The sequence below is a fragment of the Podarcis vaucheri genome (genome assembly GCF_965113315.1).
Source record: "Podarcis vaucheri genome assembly, chromosome: 14".
Lineage (NCBI taxonomy): Eukaryota > Metazoa > Chordata > Lepidosauria > Squamata > Lacertidae > Podarcis > Podarcis vaucheri.
Window position 1 is genome coordinate 3,808,103 of NC_138752.1, and position 16,845 is coordinate 3,824,947.

The following is a 16,845-nucleotide window of genomic DNA, read 5'->3' on the forward strand; positions in this document are numbered from 1 at the left end:
GCATGTGCAATGAAAAAGAATACTGAGTTTCTGTTGGGAGATTAAAAACCAGAGAGAATGAAAGGGCAGGAATGAAAATCTGACCTCTTATTGAGTTGTTCTCAATGAACCACACTGTATATTCAGTGTGCTGTGACATAAAGTAGTAAAAAAAAAAAGAAAAAGCAAAAAAGCTTCACCAGTAAATTTCTGTGCATGAGGCAGCTGCTAAAATGTGCATGAGAACAGCCAGTAAAAGAAGTGGCAACTTCACATCTGTGAGTCTGATTGAAAATTGGTAAGAACCGTTGAGAAGCAGTGGAAATTCAATGGCAACAACCCTTGTATCTTATACATATTCAGTAGAGCCTTCACAGAGGTAATTACACTAATCAGTAAGATGCAGCTGGCTAGAGGGTTTTTCATCTCTGAGAATTAGCCAAAAGTCAGAATAGCTTCAAAGCTATAGAGAGCAATGCTGCAGAACTAAACGATATTAGGTAGGAGATAAATTTTGGAAGGGCTACACATCTTGTAGCAAAAAAGCAGCAGCAAAAATATTGTCAGCTTAATCTACAGCACTTGAAGGAAGATTATAGCTTGAAATTTTTACTTGAAAGCTGTATTCAAACATGGAAAGGACTGACATCCTTTTAACAATAAGAGATGCACCTTTGCAATCACTAGCGGACTTGGCCCACATTCCTATATGGAAAGGGGGTTGCAAATGGTCCCAGATCAAATAAAAATATAGAATGAATTTTTCTTCTACCTTTGTTCTTTTGCTGCAATTTCCCACAACCTGCCAGGGAATATCATTTAATCTTTTAAAATGTATTTCGAAATGTCTACTGAGTAGGCACCCACAATCACAGCATTTCTTTCCTTCATAGTGTCTCCTTGTACTGTTGAAATCAAAGCATGCTTTGAGCAACACTGGAATAAAGCCACCACCCTTATCCATTTATGGGAAACCAGTCCTTTGACAGAAAGAGTTACTTGTGCCTTGGAACCGGCAAATTCATGAATAAAGGCAGCTAAAAACTCATGATTTTAAAAATATCAGCACAACAGCTGCTTACTTTATACCGCAAGATCTAGAAATCAAGAGGCCTGCTTCTAGCTGTGCTCTGCACAGAAAAAGGATCTTGAAATAAAAAAGATCTGTTAGAAGGTATAAAATGTCTTCATGTGGGAATTCAGCATCTTCAGATATATAAAAGCAGAAGTCTGGAGTATACAAAACAAACAAATTGTTGCATTCTGGACATTACTTTGCAATATCCCTGTGTTCCATCATATGCCTACATGAAGCCCTAGGGAGGATATCCTCTCTTAGTTAGCAATGTCAAACTCCTCCCACTTTCTTCTCTTTGCTTGCTTAACAATTTTGCCTGACACTATTGGGAGGCACTTATCCAAAGTCTGTGCTAGGCTTTTTCCATGATCTCCAGTACATCTGTGGCTAAAAGAACAAAGGCCAAACTAGGCCTGCTGCAGGGTATCTTGACTGCATGCATTTTTAAAAAGTGAAATAGCAGCCATGGTGGTGGTGATGGGGATTCAGACCAGAAAACAACACTAGAGGGAACCATTTATTCATGTGCAGGGTAAAAGTATTGTGCTCCTGTTATTCATACTTCTTAAAACCCTGGAATATATTGTTTGTCTCATATCTTTGCCCACTACATTTCTATCACATTAGTGTTTGGGGGAAATAATTTTAATCTTTAACCAACTTTGCTCATAGTTTTTTGTCATGCTTCTGGATTCATTTAAAGTGGAAGGCCCAGAATAAATTGGGAAATGACAGTCCCCGTATGAACTTGAATTGTTAAGTGATGGGAAGGAGTCCCTGCTATGGGTGCTGCTCCCCCATGAGGCTTTACTGGTGGAGTTATGAGGCATGTCTCTTAGCCTGTACAGTGGTACCTCTGGTTACATACGCTTCAGGTTACAGACTCTGCTAGCCCAGAAATAGCACTTCGGGTTAAGAACTTTGCTTCAGAATGAGAATAGAAATCATGCTCTGGCGGCGCGGCGGCAGCAAGAGGCCCCATTAGCTAAAGTGGTGCTTCAGGTTAAGAACAGTTTCAGGTTAAGAACGGACCTCCGGAATGAATTATGTTCTTAACCCGAGGTACCACTGTATTGACTAATCTCTGGAAAATACTTTTGCCAAGGTTTTTTGTTTATTTTACACATCCTAAGATGCCGCGATTCTTTGAGGATCTTCCATAGTTTGAATCTTTTACTAGTGTGTTTTAAATTTTTTTTATAGAGTTAGTACACTGTTTTTAGTATTTTGAATAGCAAAGAGATATAGACATTTTTATATAGAAATGAATGTTGGGAAGAAGCTACTTCTCTTCTTGCACCAACAGAAGCTGGTCCAATTAAAAATGTCATCCTAACTATCTTACATTCCTTCATTTGCGCAGTGAGTTGCAGTTATTGGAACGGCACGCTGCCTTGCCATACAGTTGTGAGAGCTGTTCCACTGAACATCAAAACACTAAGGAAAAAACAATGTGCTCAAGACAAATGAAATTTCCCACATTTCCATCATCTCAGTGATACATTTTCCAGTGCCACATGATGAATACAGATGATGTGCCATAGATTACACAGAAGCTTCAACTCTACATTAACAGCAAGCCTAAGCCCAGTCTGTTGACAAGGCATGTGCAAAATAACCTAGTTGCCTTTACCAAAGGTGCTAGTATTTTAACACAGTGCTCTGCATAATATGGTCCAGAGACTAAACCAGTCTTCCCTAACCATAGCGGAGGAGAACTTGTGGCATATCCAATAACTCTCTGGAATTATCTGGCATGGATGCTGGATTAATGAGGATTTCTGGTTCCATTAAATAAAGAAATGTAGAAGTTGAGGGAAAGGTAGGTAGTAGCCACATTTAGACAATCATATATTGGCTCAATATTTCATCTGAACCAGGAAACCATGTGTGCCAGCTTCAGAACAAGTTCGGGTCTTAAACCATGGTTTGGAATTGGAGTCTGGGTCCTGTGCCTCGGAACACCAATGACTTACCTGGTATACCTTTCACTTTTTAGAAAGGCAGAACACAGAAAACAGATCAGAGGAAATAGCAAGGAAGATGGAAGAACCAAATGCTGCCCAATCACACCACCAACCATGGATGAGTACAATGTTAACTTGGAATTGCCGCTTCTACAAGCTATGTTGGCAATGATTCAAAATACTACAGTGTGACCCATAAAATACACCTTCTAGAGATTCATATGAACGGATTTACATTTCAAAATATTCATTTAAACAACCTTAAATCAATGACTTCCCTTCTTCTCTTTCATTTTGCACACCAAACATCCGTGCATATTTTACATGAACTAAACCATTCAGTAAACCATTGTTGCGTCCATCAAAACTTATTTACACTGTTAAATTTATCTTAATGCTACCAGCATTTGTAAATGAACACAATTTTCACACATATATTCAGTAAACAGTTTCCAGTCTTCTTTAAACGTATATAGTATTCTTTTTGTTCTCTTATTCTATATGTTAAATCTGCAAGTTGCACGTATTCCATCAGTTTAAGTAGCCATTCTTTGGTTGGGACCTTGTTTGCTTCCCATTTTTGGGCTAATAAAACACGGGCCGGTGGCTGCTATCATTTCTAACTCAGCATAGCGTTTATGATAGGCACATACAGATAGCATGCCCATAGACAGTAGCTCTACATTCCTTTCCACTAAAAGAAAACAATTTTCTTTCTTACTTGACATACCTTGTTCCCTTTGTTGATCTTTTTGCTCCATAGACACAAGAGCGGAGAAATGCGCTTGATCATAGGCAAGGACCAGAGGTGAGCAATGACATCGGTTAGGCATGACTTCCAAAGGCAAGTAAATTCCACCAAATGGAATTGGTGCAAATGCTGTGAAGAGAAACCAAGATTTTGCAAACATGTTGGGAAACTAGGAATAGGCAGCCTCAGCAGCCTCAATGTATTTTAATATTGATGTACTACTTCATTTGGGACGCGGGTGGCGCTGTGGGTTAAACCACAGAGTCTAGTGTCCTGACAGAGCAGATGAGAGAAGAGGATGTTGCTGAATCTTGGGCGCCAGAGATGGAGGGAGCTGCGGCCTTGCAGGAACAAGAGCTTTTGGATTTGACAAATGAACTTGGAAAAAGCCAGATTTGGAAAGATAAAGTTTGGATTGGATTGGAAATGGGGGGTTGGATAGACCCCCCCTATGCAAGGATGTTTGGACTTTCCAAGTCTGGCAATGGGCCGTGAGATGTTTGGAGCTGTGGGGGCTCTCAATTTTGGAGGGATTCTGAAACATCTTCTTAAATACCACATGGAGTTGAGTCTGGACTATGGAAAAGGGGCTGATTTGTTGAAAAGGGTCAAAAACATCATCAAGCTGGAGTTCCCACGAGTGAAAGGAGAATATGAAGAAGAGCTATATATAAGGATATAAGGTTACCAGGTTAAAGCGCTGGATCGATGGGATAAAAAGGACTGACAAAACCCGGGACCAGGAGGAAGGGATGCTGGATGAAGATTGGATTGTTTTTATTTCTCTTTTTATCATCAGGATTGTTTTATAAAATTGATGAATGTTAGAAAAATGTTGGAACGAAATTACTTGGCTCTAGCAAAAATGTTTAAAGAATTAGGTAAGAATATTATGGTTGTGAGAAGTCGGTAAAAATAAGATTTAAGTTTTAAGTTTTTAAGGTTTTCTATAAGATAAGATGAAAATAGATTAAGGTAATGTAATGACAGAATACTATGAAATATGGAAAGGATTTGCTGCATAATTATTAACCAGGATACAAAAAAAGGGAGGAGGAGGAGGTCAAAGAAAGAAGGTAATGAGAGTTGAGGATTTGAGAATAATGGATTTATTTTTGTTTGTTTGCGGTGTATTTTTATTTTTTGAATTTGTATTGTTTGATGTGGTTTGTTTTCTTTTTGTCTTTTCTATTTTCTTTTTTTTGCTTTGTTTTTCTTTGTAATTTCAAAAATTTTCAATAAATATCATATTAAAAAAATAAAAATAAACCACAGAGTCTAGGACTTGCCGATCAGAAAGTCGGCAGTTTGAATCCCTGCAATGGGGTGAGCTCCCGTTGCTCAGTCCCTGCTCCTGCCAACCTAGCAGTTCGAAAGCACATCAAAGTGCAAGTAGATAAATACTTCCGGCAGGAAGGTAAACAGTGTTTCTGTGCGCTGCTCTGGTTTGCCAGAAGCGGCTTAGTCCTGCTGGCCATGTGACGCAGAAGCTGTACACCGGCTCCCTCGGCCAATAAAGCGAGATGAGTGCCGCAACCCCAGAGTCAGCCACGACTGTGCCTAATGGTCAGGGGTCCCTTTACCTTTACCTTACTACTTCATTCATTTCCCATCACATCACAATCATGCAACGTGGTCTATTGAGCATGGTGCTGTTTGATTATAACCGCAAGAGAGCTTGCTTAGCAGCTGACAGGCCAAAATGAATTGCTGCGGGACTATGCTCATCTTGGAGGGTTGCCAATTGTGCAGGCCTTTCCTAAACGAGGATGATCTGTATATAGTTGCTCTCTTTACTGTATTCATAAGACACACAAAGTATAGTGAACAATGTCTGATATCAAAATATTTTCTTTTCTTTTTTTAATTTCTTTTTATTGAGTTTCACTTAAATAACCAAAAGAAAAAACAAATCAACAATTTCAAAAGAAATATCCATACATAGCACAAAAATAACATCAGTTTCCGTTACAGTTCTTTGTCTTCTTCCTTGAATCTTTATGATATCAAAATATTTTCAGCAATTTTAAAAATTATTGTTGGCTACAAATGTGCACTGCTGAATCTTACATTATTTTGGCTTATTCAGTTTATCACACAGAGTTTCCATGATTACTCCAAAGAAGATGCACTTAGAACTTATTTAGCATCTCTCATTCAGCCCAAGGCACAAACACACTTTGTGGTGAAATGTGTAAATTTCTACACATCATAAATGACTGATTCTTAGATAAGAATTTTCTAATATCCAGAAGAGCAGGAGAAATTCATTGTTCAGGCTTTTGCAAAGCAAGTGGCATAAGCAGCTTGCACCTTTCCTGCTTATGACTGCTAACCGGTCATAATCTCAATGAGACAACTTTTCTTAATGAGACAAAAGGTGGAATGAAGTACTACAGTTGCCACCTCTCACTCCCCGTCCCCTTTCCCTAACTGTTGATCAGGGAGAGGGCTGAAAGTGGAATACTGAGGCATGGCTGCCTATAGCTCCTTTGAGGACTGGCAGCCATTACAGGCGTTGAAATGGTTCTTTTCATTAGGAGATAAAAGTAATAACCACTAGGGGGGAAACTGCATTGTCAGACACACTCTGGACAGGAAAAACACCAGCAGTGGAATTCTACCACCATTACTAAAACTCCTGTTCACTTATATGAAGCCTTTAAATCGTGCTTTTTGCCATTCTAGACAAATACTTCATTTCTAAAAGAGTAGATATCACACCTACCAGGTTCCATAGTTTAACACAGTTTCCACTGAAATGAGTTTGTTTACTTACCATATTTTTCGCCCTATAGGGCGCACCGGCCCATAGGACACACCTCGTTTTTTTGGGGGGGGGGGAACGAATAAAAAAAAATTATTTCCCCTCCCCCAGCTGCGGCTGCCACCACAAACCTTGCGCACACCTGCCGGAAGCACGGTGCGCCCTCTGGAGGGCTCCCCGTGCTTCGGGCTGCAGGCTGCCACCCCAAGCCTCACGCGCCCGCCGGGACCTCCCGCCGGGCGTGCGAGGCTTGCGCACACCTGCCCAAAGCACGGTGCGCCCTCCGAAACTCCTGCCGGGCTTGCAAGGCTTGTGGATAGCTTCCTGAAGCCTGGAGAGCGAGAGGGGTCGGTGCGCACCGATGCCTCTCGCTCGCCAGGCTTCAGCGAAAGCCTGTATTATTCGCCCCATAGGACGCACACACATTTCCCCTTCATTTTTGGAGGGGAAAAAGTGCGTCCTATGGGGCAAAAAATACGGTCATATCCCTTAATATCCAGCAGTTGCTTTTATGCTACTGAGCCTGATTTAAGGCTGTTGTAGATATATAAAACAACTTAGGACCAGGATACTTGAAGGCACTCCTCTCCCTTACCAACTGGCCTGGCCACTGAGGTCAGCTAAGGAGGCTACCTTGGTTGTGGCCTTTTCTGACATGGCTCTCTCTCTCTCTGGGTGTGTAATGTGAACTGAGTCAGGCACCCGCCATTTAGATGCCTGCTGAAGACAAGCGTCTTTTCTCCAGGACTTCTCTAGCTTTAAGCACCAAATATCCAACCCCAGGTTGGATATTTTACTGTTTCTACATATGTATGTTTATTGTTGTATTTTTAATATTTACTCTATATACCAACCTAAGATTTTATTAAAGGTGGTATAAAAACATTTTAAATAAATAATTGCCAGCAAAATGACTCACCTTCTCCTCCCGAGTCTCGTAGCATTGTGTCTGCAACAACAACAATCGGTCGCCTTAATATATGTGCCAGGACAAAAACATGGAACTCCTCTAGGCTCTCATACACGGGATCTTCAGAGTTGTCAACTCTAGAAAACCAAGTGCAATGGCACACAAGTCAGAACTAAAGAGATTTTCACGCCTGTCCTTACAGTTACTTCTTCTCATGCAAAACTGCATTTCCAACTCAACTCAAATATAATGAAAAACACAGAAGCCATTTTTATTCCTAACAGCTAATGTAAATAAAATAAATGCTTACATAGTTTCCAGAAGACACTCAGGACAGCTAAATGTTGAACTTGAGGTATATATAACAGAGTACAAAATGCACCTAGTCCATCAGTTAAGGAAGGCATCAACAAAGAAAGAATGGAATCCCCACCCCAAAGGAGGTACCAGGAAAGGGTTGAAGCTCCAACTGCATTTTAAAGAGAGATTTGGCTGCTCGCTGCTGGAGATTACCTGGACTGCATCATTAACTGCCAGCAGACTGACCCCACTTCTCAGACCAGATTATTTCCTAAAGCAGTTTACAAATACCTTACAAAAATCTCAATAACAAATAACAAATCTTGGCTGACAAGTGGGGTATGAATATACTAAAGACCGAGAACATTGCTTGTGTGCAGGGCTCTTTTTCAGCTGGAGCCACTTTCCTAAAATTGCTCCTGCATCCCTCTCAGGAAAAAGATCAGTGAGGACAGAAAGGCTTTGGGGAGTGTCCACAGGGGGGTTTCCTTAATTTTTCACTTTTAGCACCAGCAGCTGAGTGAAACTGCCCCTGTGCAAGTCAAGATGGCGCTGCAAGCAGCACGGGATTCAAAGTGCCGCCTTGCCTGGTTCACAAGTAAAATGGCTGCCGCTGAGTGGGAAGGCGTGTGCAAGCACACTTGGGGCTGGGAGGGGGCTCTTAAATCCGGCAAGTATTCTTTGCCAAGGAGACACAGAAGGAGAGGAAGGGTGAGGAAGTGGATCAGCATGTGGGAATGGTGGGGTTTGGAGACACGTGATGGGATCGTGTCAAGCCTTGCCTTGGTGTTTGCGTGCGCAAGGGGGGGGGGTTTGAGATACATGTGGAATAACTCCCTGGAAAGGAGATGGTGGCATTCTAGACACAGGTACCTGCTCTGTGGGGCTGAGGACACCTCAGATGTGGGGACAAAGTATGTGGGGACAGGGCCAAGCCCCCCCATCTTTTTTAAAATTAATTTTATTAAGGTTTATGGAGAAATATACAAAATTTAATATAGTTTCCCTTTTTTAACCAAACGAAGACTTTTATAGACACCATAAAAACACAAAAAGGCGACAGGAAAGGGGAGAGAAATAGAGATGGATGGATGGATGAATGAATAAATAAATAAATAGAATAGATAAGAGGTTAAAAGAGAAAGATAGAAAAATAAGATTCAGAAAGTTAAGAACTTCTGATTCTTTATCTGTCCGCTATATAACAATATTCACTTTGTCCAATCCAATATAACGCCCCACAAAGCCACTTTCTATAAACAAACATTATCTTCAATCCTAAAATCCGATGTCATTATTTCTTTTTCACACAAAAAGTCTACGAGAGGTTTCCAATCTTTAACCAAGACCCCCCCCCCCGCCGCCCCAATGTTGAGGGGCCCCTTTGGGCCTTTCTGCAGTGGCAACGGACCTCGGCGACTCCTCCCAACACGCATGATGTTGCAGATGTGACATCACACGCATGCAATGAGCTCCCTCAATGGTGGGCAGAACTTAGCACCTCTGGTTCCAGGAGTCGGCTTGGGGAGGAGAAAGGAAACGTGTAAATGGACAGGCATGATGGATGTTGGGAGTCATATTGAGGTGGGAAGCCAGTAAGAATTCACCTAAATGTCTTCTGGAAGAAGCAAAAGTTAGGAGTGGACTTGGGGGTGATGTGGCATGTGAAAGCTGTGTGTCTCTGGAGGGAGGAGGCGGCGTGGGCTGTGTTTGGCAGTAACATCCCAGTGTTAGGATAGCTGGTGAGTCCAAGAAGTTGGAGAAATATCAGATAGCATACAGAGAAGGGGAGGCATTTGGGGATGAAACTTCCTTGAGCTTGTGCTTTCCAGAACTTTTTCTTTTTTTCATTCAAACCCAACATGTTTTGCTTAGGTTTTATTTGCCTTGTTTAATGTACTTATAATGTGTGATATGCTTTTAATTTGAAATATACCAGCCGGTTAGTTTATGATGGTTCAAGTAGTGCATTTCAAAGCGTTATCTACCTCAGACTCCCAGTGATGGTTAAAATCTAAACAATTTTTGCAGTGGTGCCTGTAATATGTGTTAGTTGTTTGCCAGAATCAAACTGTGGGAGGCAGTGGAAGATAGGAGTGCCTGGCATGCTCTGGTCCATGGGGTCACGAAGAGTCGGACACGACTAAACAACTAAACAACAACAACAACAATATGAAGGAAAGGGGGTTTACGGAAAATCCAGAAATCTTCTGCAGAGTAGAAGGAAAGGAGGACCTTTTTCTGCAGTCCCACTTTCAGCCACTTTCTGAAGATGGGAGAAGGGACCACATAAGAATATTAGGGGGGCAGGCAGGGGAAGTATGGCTTCGTCTTTTGCAGTCTCAGATGAGGACTAGACCATATGAAAATAAACATTTTAGCTGGAGTTCAGTCATTTCAGCTTTGTAATTTTGTGTCCTTAGCCTACTTTTCAGGTGCCATGTGGCACCCAGCTTGTCATGGTGAGTTCTGGCACCTCTATTTAAAACAAAAACAGAAAAGCAGCACCGCATGTGCGCCCCCCCTTCTGCATTGCTGCACTCTGTGTATATTGCAATCTAGTTATCTACATCCAAATATACAACCTAGTCTGAAAAGTTGCTCTCAGGTTAAACTGAGTGGTTAGGACTGTGGCACACCTGCTGCCAAAGCAACAGTTCCACGTGGAGCAGACTTCATGCCACAGCCATAATATTTCATGTGGTTCCTGCTTTGCATCAGTCTTTGTTTCTGCAACAAACATTTTTTCAAAGTCAAGTTACATGTCAAGTTCCCTTTGGAACAAGAAAAGCACCATAATAATAATAATAATAATAATAATAATAATAATAATAATAATTTATTATTTATACCCTGCCCATCTGGCTGGGCCTCCCCAGCCACTCTGGGCGGCTTCCATAAAACCAAAAATACAATAAAATATCACACGTTAAAAACTTCCCTGAACAGGGCTGCCTTAAGATGTCTCCTGAATGTCAGGTAGTTGTTTATTGCTTTGACATCTGCTGGAAGGGTGTTCCACAGGGCGGGTGCCACTACCGAGAAGGCCCTCTGCCTGGTTCCCTGTGGCTTTGCTTCTCGCAATGAGGGAACTGCCAGAAGGCCCTCGGCGCTGGACCTCAGCGTCCGGGCAGAATGATGGGGGTGGAGACGCTCCTTCAGGTATACTGGACCGAGGCCGTTTAGGGCTTTAAAGGTCAGCACCAACACTTTGAATTGTGCTCGGAAACGTACTGGGAGCTTTCATATCTCTTAAAGGTAAAGGTAAAGGGACCCCTGACCATTAGGTCCAGTCGTGGCTGACTCTGGGGTTGCGGCACTCATCTCACTTTACTGGCCAAGGGAGCCGGCGTACAGCTTCCGGGTCATGTGGCCAGCATGACTAAGCCGCTTCTGGCGAACCAGAGCAGCACACGGAAACGCCGTTTACCTTCCGCCGGAGTGGTACCTATTTATCTACTTGCACTTCGACATGCTTTCGAACTGCTAGGTGGGCAGGAGCAGGGACTGAGCAATGGGAGCTCACCACGTCACAGGGATTCAAACCGCCGACCTTCTGATCGGCAAGCCCTAGGGTCTGTGGTTTAACCCACAGCGCCACCTGCATCCCTCATATCTTTTAGGATGTGCTTAGTCACGAAGCCTTAGCGCACACTTACTGCTGACACTCACAAGTCACACCAAAAATGGCATTTCTGTGTTAAGAGGCAGGGCTGGTTCACACGGGGCTGTACGTCTCTTGGTTATTCATCCCTTGCTAGCTGACAACTGAATGTGTGAACTCTGCTAAGAAACATTATGTTTGAGGTGATGTGAAAGTTCTAGCTGTAGTGTTTGATCAGTGATGGCTCATTTAGACACCACCACCCAACAAGTGAACATAGATGCAGGATTTATGCAGGATTTCTGACTGCCAGATACTGTGGGAAACAACAGGGGGTTATCACCACACCTTCTCCGGCATCTAACTGGTTAGCAATGAAATGACTGGATTAGATGCCTTATGCTACCTGTAAATAAACCTTGCTAGTAGCACTTTGGGAACTTCCCACCAGGAAACTTTGTTGACAGTTTTGTGTCATTGTATATTTCCTGATTTAATTCTTCAGAACTCTGAAAGTTGACAATGTTTGTACTTTTCTTTTCAAAAAAGAACATGTTTGCTTGCAAAATTATAAATAAATAAATAACCTAAGATGCAACCAGCAGCAGCCCAGTCTAGCTCAGAACCCATTATTTCCTCTTTTTAAAACAGTTTGCTTTGAAGCTTGACACAACTTTGAATGCTTCAAGTTTGTTCTGGCACCAGAGAAAACCGGCTCATCTATAATTCAAAGGGCACCATGCAAATTGGCCTTGGCAACAGCACAGTAAAATAACTGGGAGGTTCTGGGCTCAGAAGTGGTCTTGGAATGTTCTCTTCCCAAAAAGAGACAAGGACAGAGGGCTCCCATTTCTATCCCCACGCCACAGATTTTCACCTTGGATCCCGGCAAGGAAGGGGCTGCAGAATCAGTTCCATATGTAGGGGCCATTCCCCTCCCCCACAAGCAACACACACATGGACAGCTTTAGGGGTAGCTAATAGAGAAAAGCCCAACCCAGTGTAGACTAATTTAGTTTCCATTGTTGAGCAAGTATATGAAAAAAATGTATGAGGAGCCCTGCAATTCAGATCAAAACCTTGATCTGCAAATAGAATTAGTGCACTTACACTGTTGGAAAGCAGGTACCCTTATGCCCCCCCCCCACTGGGCAAACAGCAGTTTTGGGTGGCAATTTTGAGAAATATGCTGCAGAGGACAATGGAAGAAGAACCCGTGGCCCCTGCCACAGCACCAATGCTGTCCCACAGTAGCCCTGATCTTACAGAAAAGGTAAGAGATCCTGTTCATTGATTTCTCAAATCATACCTACTTTTGCCCTTTTATTAGCCAAGCAAGGCAGAGGTAGAGGTGAAAGGGAGAGGTCAAGCACTGACACATGAGCAGCAAGTAAGGTTTTGGAGGAGAATCATAGGCGGTGGGTGTGCATGTTAGTTGTGGCTGGTATGATACTGAAAAGGCTTTTCTGAAGGAACAGTCAGATTTAAAAGAGAAAACCTGTTATACTTACCATGAAATGTATTTCCGGATCCTATAAAAGCTACTGCCAGATTGGGATTTAGGTTTGGTGAAGCCCAACAGTCAACAGGCAACAAAGCAAGATTGCAAAAAATAAAATAAAGAATTCAAACAAGAAGCTGTCGTCTTAGCTTCTTCCCTTTTCAGTTCTTAAGCAACAAGCCAGAAAGCGAGGTGATTCAGTACTAGTATGGCATGGAGATGGCTTTCAACAGAAAGGATGCTTTAAAAATTCACTGAGACTCTCTGGTAGGAAAGGTAGAGAAGTATAATGGAGGAACTATTAGAAAAAGTAGACAAGTGATGAGGCGCATCAGAATAAACAGCTGCTGACAGCTCAGGTGGACTCTGGTGGCAGCTGTTCAAGCATCCAGATGTACATTTCTCTTGTGGGGATCTGATGAGACTGGAGACATTAGGAATTTGTGTGGAGTTCAGGTTAATTCCAGGTGGAGACCACTGCGGAAAATGTCCAGCAACCATAGGGTTGCCATGGTCTGCTGCCAAATGTGGGAGGATCGTGCCCGTATTGCTGAGAGAGGGTTTGTTCTGTTGGGCATTGCAGGAGCAAGACTGTTGCTTTTCTTTGAATCCTCCACACTCCCTGTTCCAGTGGGATGGGAGGACCAAAAATCCCCAACTCTGGTTGACCTTGACAGGAGTACTTTGGCTTGTGGGGATGGAAATGATGTTGTGAGAAAGACTTGTCACCAGGGCTGGGGGATGTTAGCTTTACAACATCATGATGGATCACCAGCCCAACATCACAGTGTTGAAAGTGAGGAACAAGCTGCCTCAGCTCCGGCCCTGCGAGGCATTGGGGTGAAACTGCCTCAGCTCACCCCTGATCTGGCTCTGAGATGCTCTGCATAGAACTCCCTTGGCGAGTGGGCAGGAGAGGTAGCAAACGGGGAAGATCTGCCATAGCTGTAGGTGGTGGGTGCTGCCATTTAACTGAGCTGGGGAGGGCTGTAGCCAAATCTTGAGTGGAAGCAGAGCTAGCTGTAAAAATGTCTATTGCCTTTACACACTGTAATTTTGCTGCTGCTATCTGCTCCTGGTGGGAGAGCGTGGATTTCATTTGCGTCTTTCCATTTAAATGCAGGCAAAGAAGCTGTTTTATTTACTGATCGTTAGCAGAAAAACTTGGGTAACTGACTGATGAGTAGTGGTTTGAAAAACCTTAGCTGTACTGAGCAAATGGCTGGAGCTGGAGCTGGGCGGGGAGGAGGGGATACATAGTCTACTATGACTAAAGTCAGCAAAGCAAAGGACAAGACAGAGTCTCAGAGGTTGCAGATAAAGAAACCAACAACTGAACAGGCCTCAAAAAATGTCCAGGAAAACATCTGAGCGGGAGAAGGAGTGCTGATGGGGCTAAACACACAGAGAGGTTCAGCAAAAGGCAGAAGAAGCGAGGAAATAACCAGCCTGAAAAGAGAACACCAGGAGTCTCAGAAAGAAATGACTGCTTTTTGTGATGCAAATTAAAAAAAAAATGAAGAAGCAGGAAGGAGCTTAGATGACAGCTTCCTGTTTTAATTCATTGTTGTTGTTGTTGTTGTTATTATTATTCAAGCCTGCAATGTTGCCTATTGACCACTGGGTGGTGCCAAACCAAAATCCCAATCTGGCCACAGACTTTACCTGGTCTCTAAAACAGTGTTTCCCAACCTTTTTTGGGCAAAGGCACACTTGTTTCATGAAAAAAATCTCGAGGCACACCACCATGCCAGATGGGGAAAGGTCACTTTTTACTTATGTAAAAAAAAATAAAAAAATAGTAACAGCATAGAAGGTAATGGTTAGGCTAGCATCCCTCTTCCAAATATGCTAGGTTTTTATTTGCAGGGACTGTTCTACATGGGAAGGGGAAAGGAAAGTTAATAGAAGGAAAGGCGGGTGGGAGAGAAAGAGAAAGAAAGAGGGAAGGAAGGGGGAAGAGTGGAAAGGAGGGAGACCGAGGCGGGGGAGAAGTGTCTGGAGAGTTGCTCCGAAGTTTGGGGGGCCGCGGGGGTGGGCGCGCGTCCCAGGAGGCGGAGGCCAGCCCGGGCTGGGAGCCGCGCCGCGGCCCGGGGGCGGTAGGCGGACCACGGCTCCTAGGATGTGGAAAGGGGACGGCGGCGCAGGGGGAGGAGACCCGCACGGCTAGGGCAGCGCACAGGGGGAGGGGAGCAGGCCGGAGGCGGGCAAGGGGGGCCGCGATCCCGCGCGCCGCAAACATGGCCTCCTTCCCTGCGGGCCCCGCCGAGCCCCCCGGCCGGGGAGGGCGGCGCACCCCCGCCGCCGGAGGAGAGCAGAGGCAGGAGGAGGAGGACGAAGGCGCTGCCGAGGAGGCGCGCCAACTTCTGCCAACTTCGGCGCCCGCTCCGTCGCTGCAGGCTCCTCCCGGCCGAGAGCCAGAGGATGGCGGCGGAGCAGGAGGAGGAGGATTGGGTTTGGCGACGGCTGCTGCGTCCTCTCCAAGCGCGGGGCTGGCCTCCGCCGCGCCCGATCCTCCGCGCTCGCCGCGCTTCTCGGCGGAGCGGGTCTCGTGCGTGTGCGAGGCGCTGCTGCAGGCGGGCGACCCCGGCCGGCTGGGCCGCTTCCTGGGCTCGCTGCCGCCTGACGCCGAGGCGCCGTGCCTGGAGGCGCAGGCGGGCGAGAGCCTGGCCAAGGCGCGCGCGCTGCTGGCCTTCCAGCGCGGTGACTTCGCCGAGCTCTACCGCCTGGTGCAGAGCCGGCGATGGGATGTGGGAGGGAGCTCCCTCGCCGCCCCGCGTGTGCCTATGTGGGGCACGTTACAGCCCCGTGACGTCAGCGCCACGCAGGCAGCCAGGCAGGCAGACGGTGAGAGCCCCGCGCTGGGCGGCCTCTCCTCGCCGCCCCGCCTCTCGCCGCCCGACTCGCCCGCCTCCCTCCCACGGCACACCAGGCAACGTCTCACGGCACACTAGTGTGCCACGGAACACCGGTTGGGAAACACTGCTCTAGAAAGAAGGAAGCTGGCTTGACAGACGGAAAGGGACATTGTTCTAGGAAGCTTCCCCATCTTGCCTCACCATAAGTAAACAGATAAGATACATAAGATAGCACATGGTCTCCAATGTGGTCACTGAGTTTAAAAAGTTTATTTGTCCCTGCTTTAAGCAAAACCAGAGTGTTGCCACTGGGAGAGAAGAGGTTTAAAGTAAATTATGCATGTGGTTACCATCTTCCAGGGACAGCATATTTGTAACTTAAAGTTCAATTTTGTCACGGAAAAAGCTCCAGTGAAGAAATTACATCCAAATGCAAATTTGTGAATTTTGCACAAGTAGGAAATAAACAAGTAGGAAATTTGCTGATCAATGATATTTCAAACAAAATCCTTACTTGAAGTGCTGCTCAGCTCTCTCTAGGTTTTCAGTAGAAATATGTGAAATGGCAGAGCTCGTAATTTGTTGACACTCCGTCAGTGTTAAGCCTTGGAAATTTGAGGACTTCCCCTGGAATCACATGAACTGGGCAGTTCCTTAGGCGTTGAGTTTCAATTCTACCAGAAGGTCTTAGAGCCTCCTCTGAATAAAGCTTCTTTTATAAAGTTACTCCTTATTATTGGTGCCTTTCGTTGGACCCAGAAACATTACAACGGTTTCCAGTTGGGTTGCCACTGTCAAGTCCTCATCAGCTGTTAACTCTGGGGAGAAGTCTCAACCCTGTTATAATCTCAGGCTCCCTTGCACCTTCCTCCAGCCCAGAGCTCAGGAGAAACCACCACATGAATTGGCCGCACCAAATTTTATTTGACCTTGGGCTCTCCTTGGGTGCCCTGCAATCCTTTCAATCTAGGGATGCACCCCAGGGTCAGAACGTTCCTAAACTCAAATGAACAAGGTACAGAATAGTTACTATTTACATTCTCCACACCATATGGAAGAAGCATAAGAGCAGGGGTCCCCAAACTAAGGCCTGCGGGCTGGATAAGGCCTGAGGGACTTGTTTATCCGGC

At 44.7% G+C, this 16,845-nt stretch overlaps 1 protein-coding gene across 5 annotated transcripts in view; it reads right to left on the reverse strand.

The window, feature by feature from the left end:
• Positions 1-16,845, reverse strand: part of OTUD7A (OTU deubiquitinase 7A) — a 143,522-nt gene that overhangs the window by 13,378 nt on the left and 113,299 nt on the right. For all 5 annotated transcript variants that reach the window (XM_082198024.1, XM_082198023.1, XM_082198026.1 and 2 more), the window contains 2 exons: positions 7,462-7,589; positions 3,755-3,904 (listed from right to left, as the gene is read on the reverse strand). In XM_082198024.1, the coding sequence (XP_082054150.1) occupies positions 3,755-3,904; positions 7,462-7,589 (278 nt within the window). The remainder of the gene's footprint in view (positions 1-3,754; positions 3,905-7,461; positions 7,590-16,845) is intronic.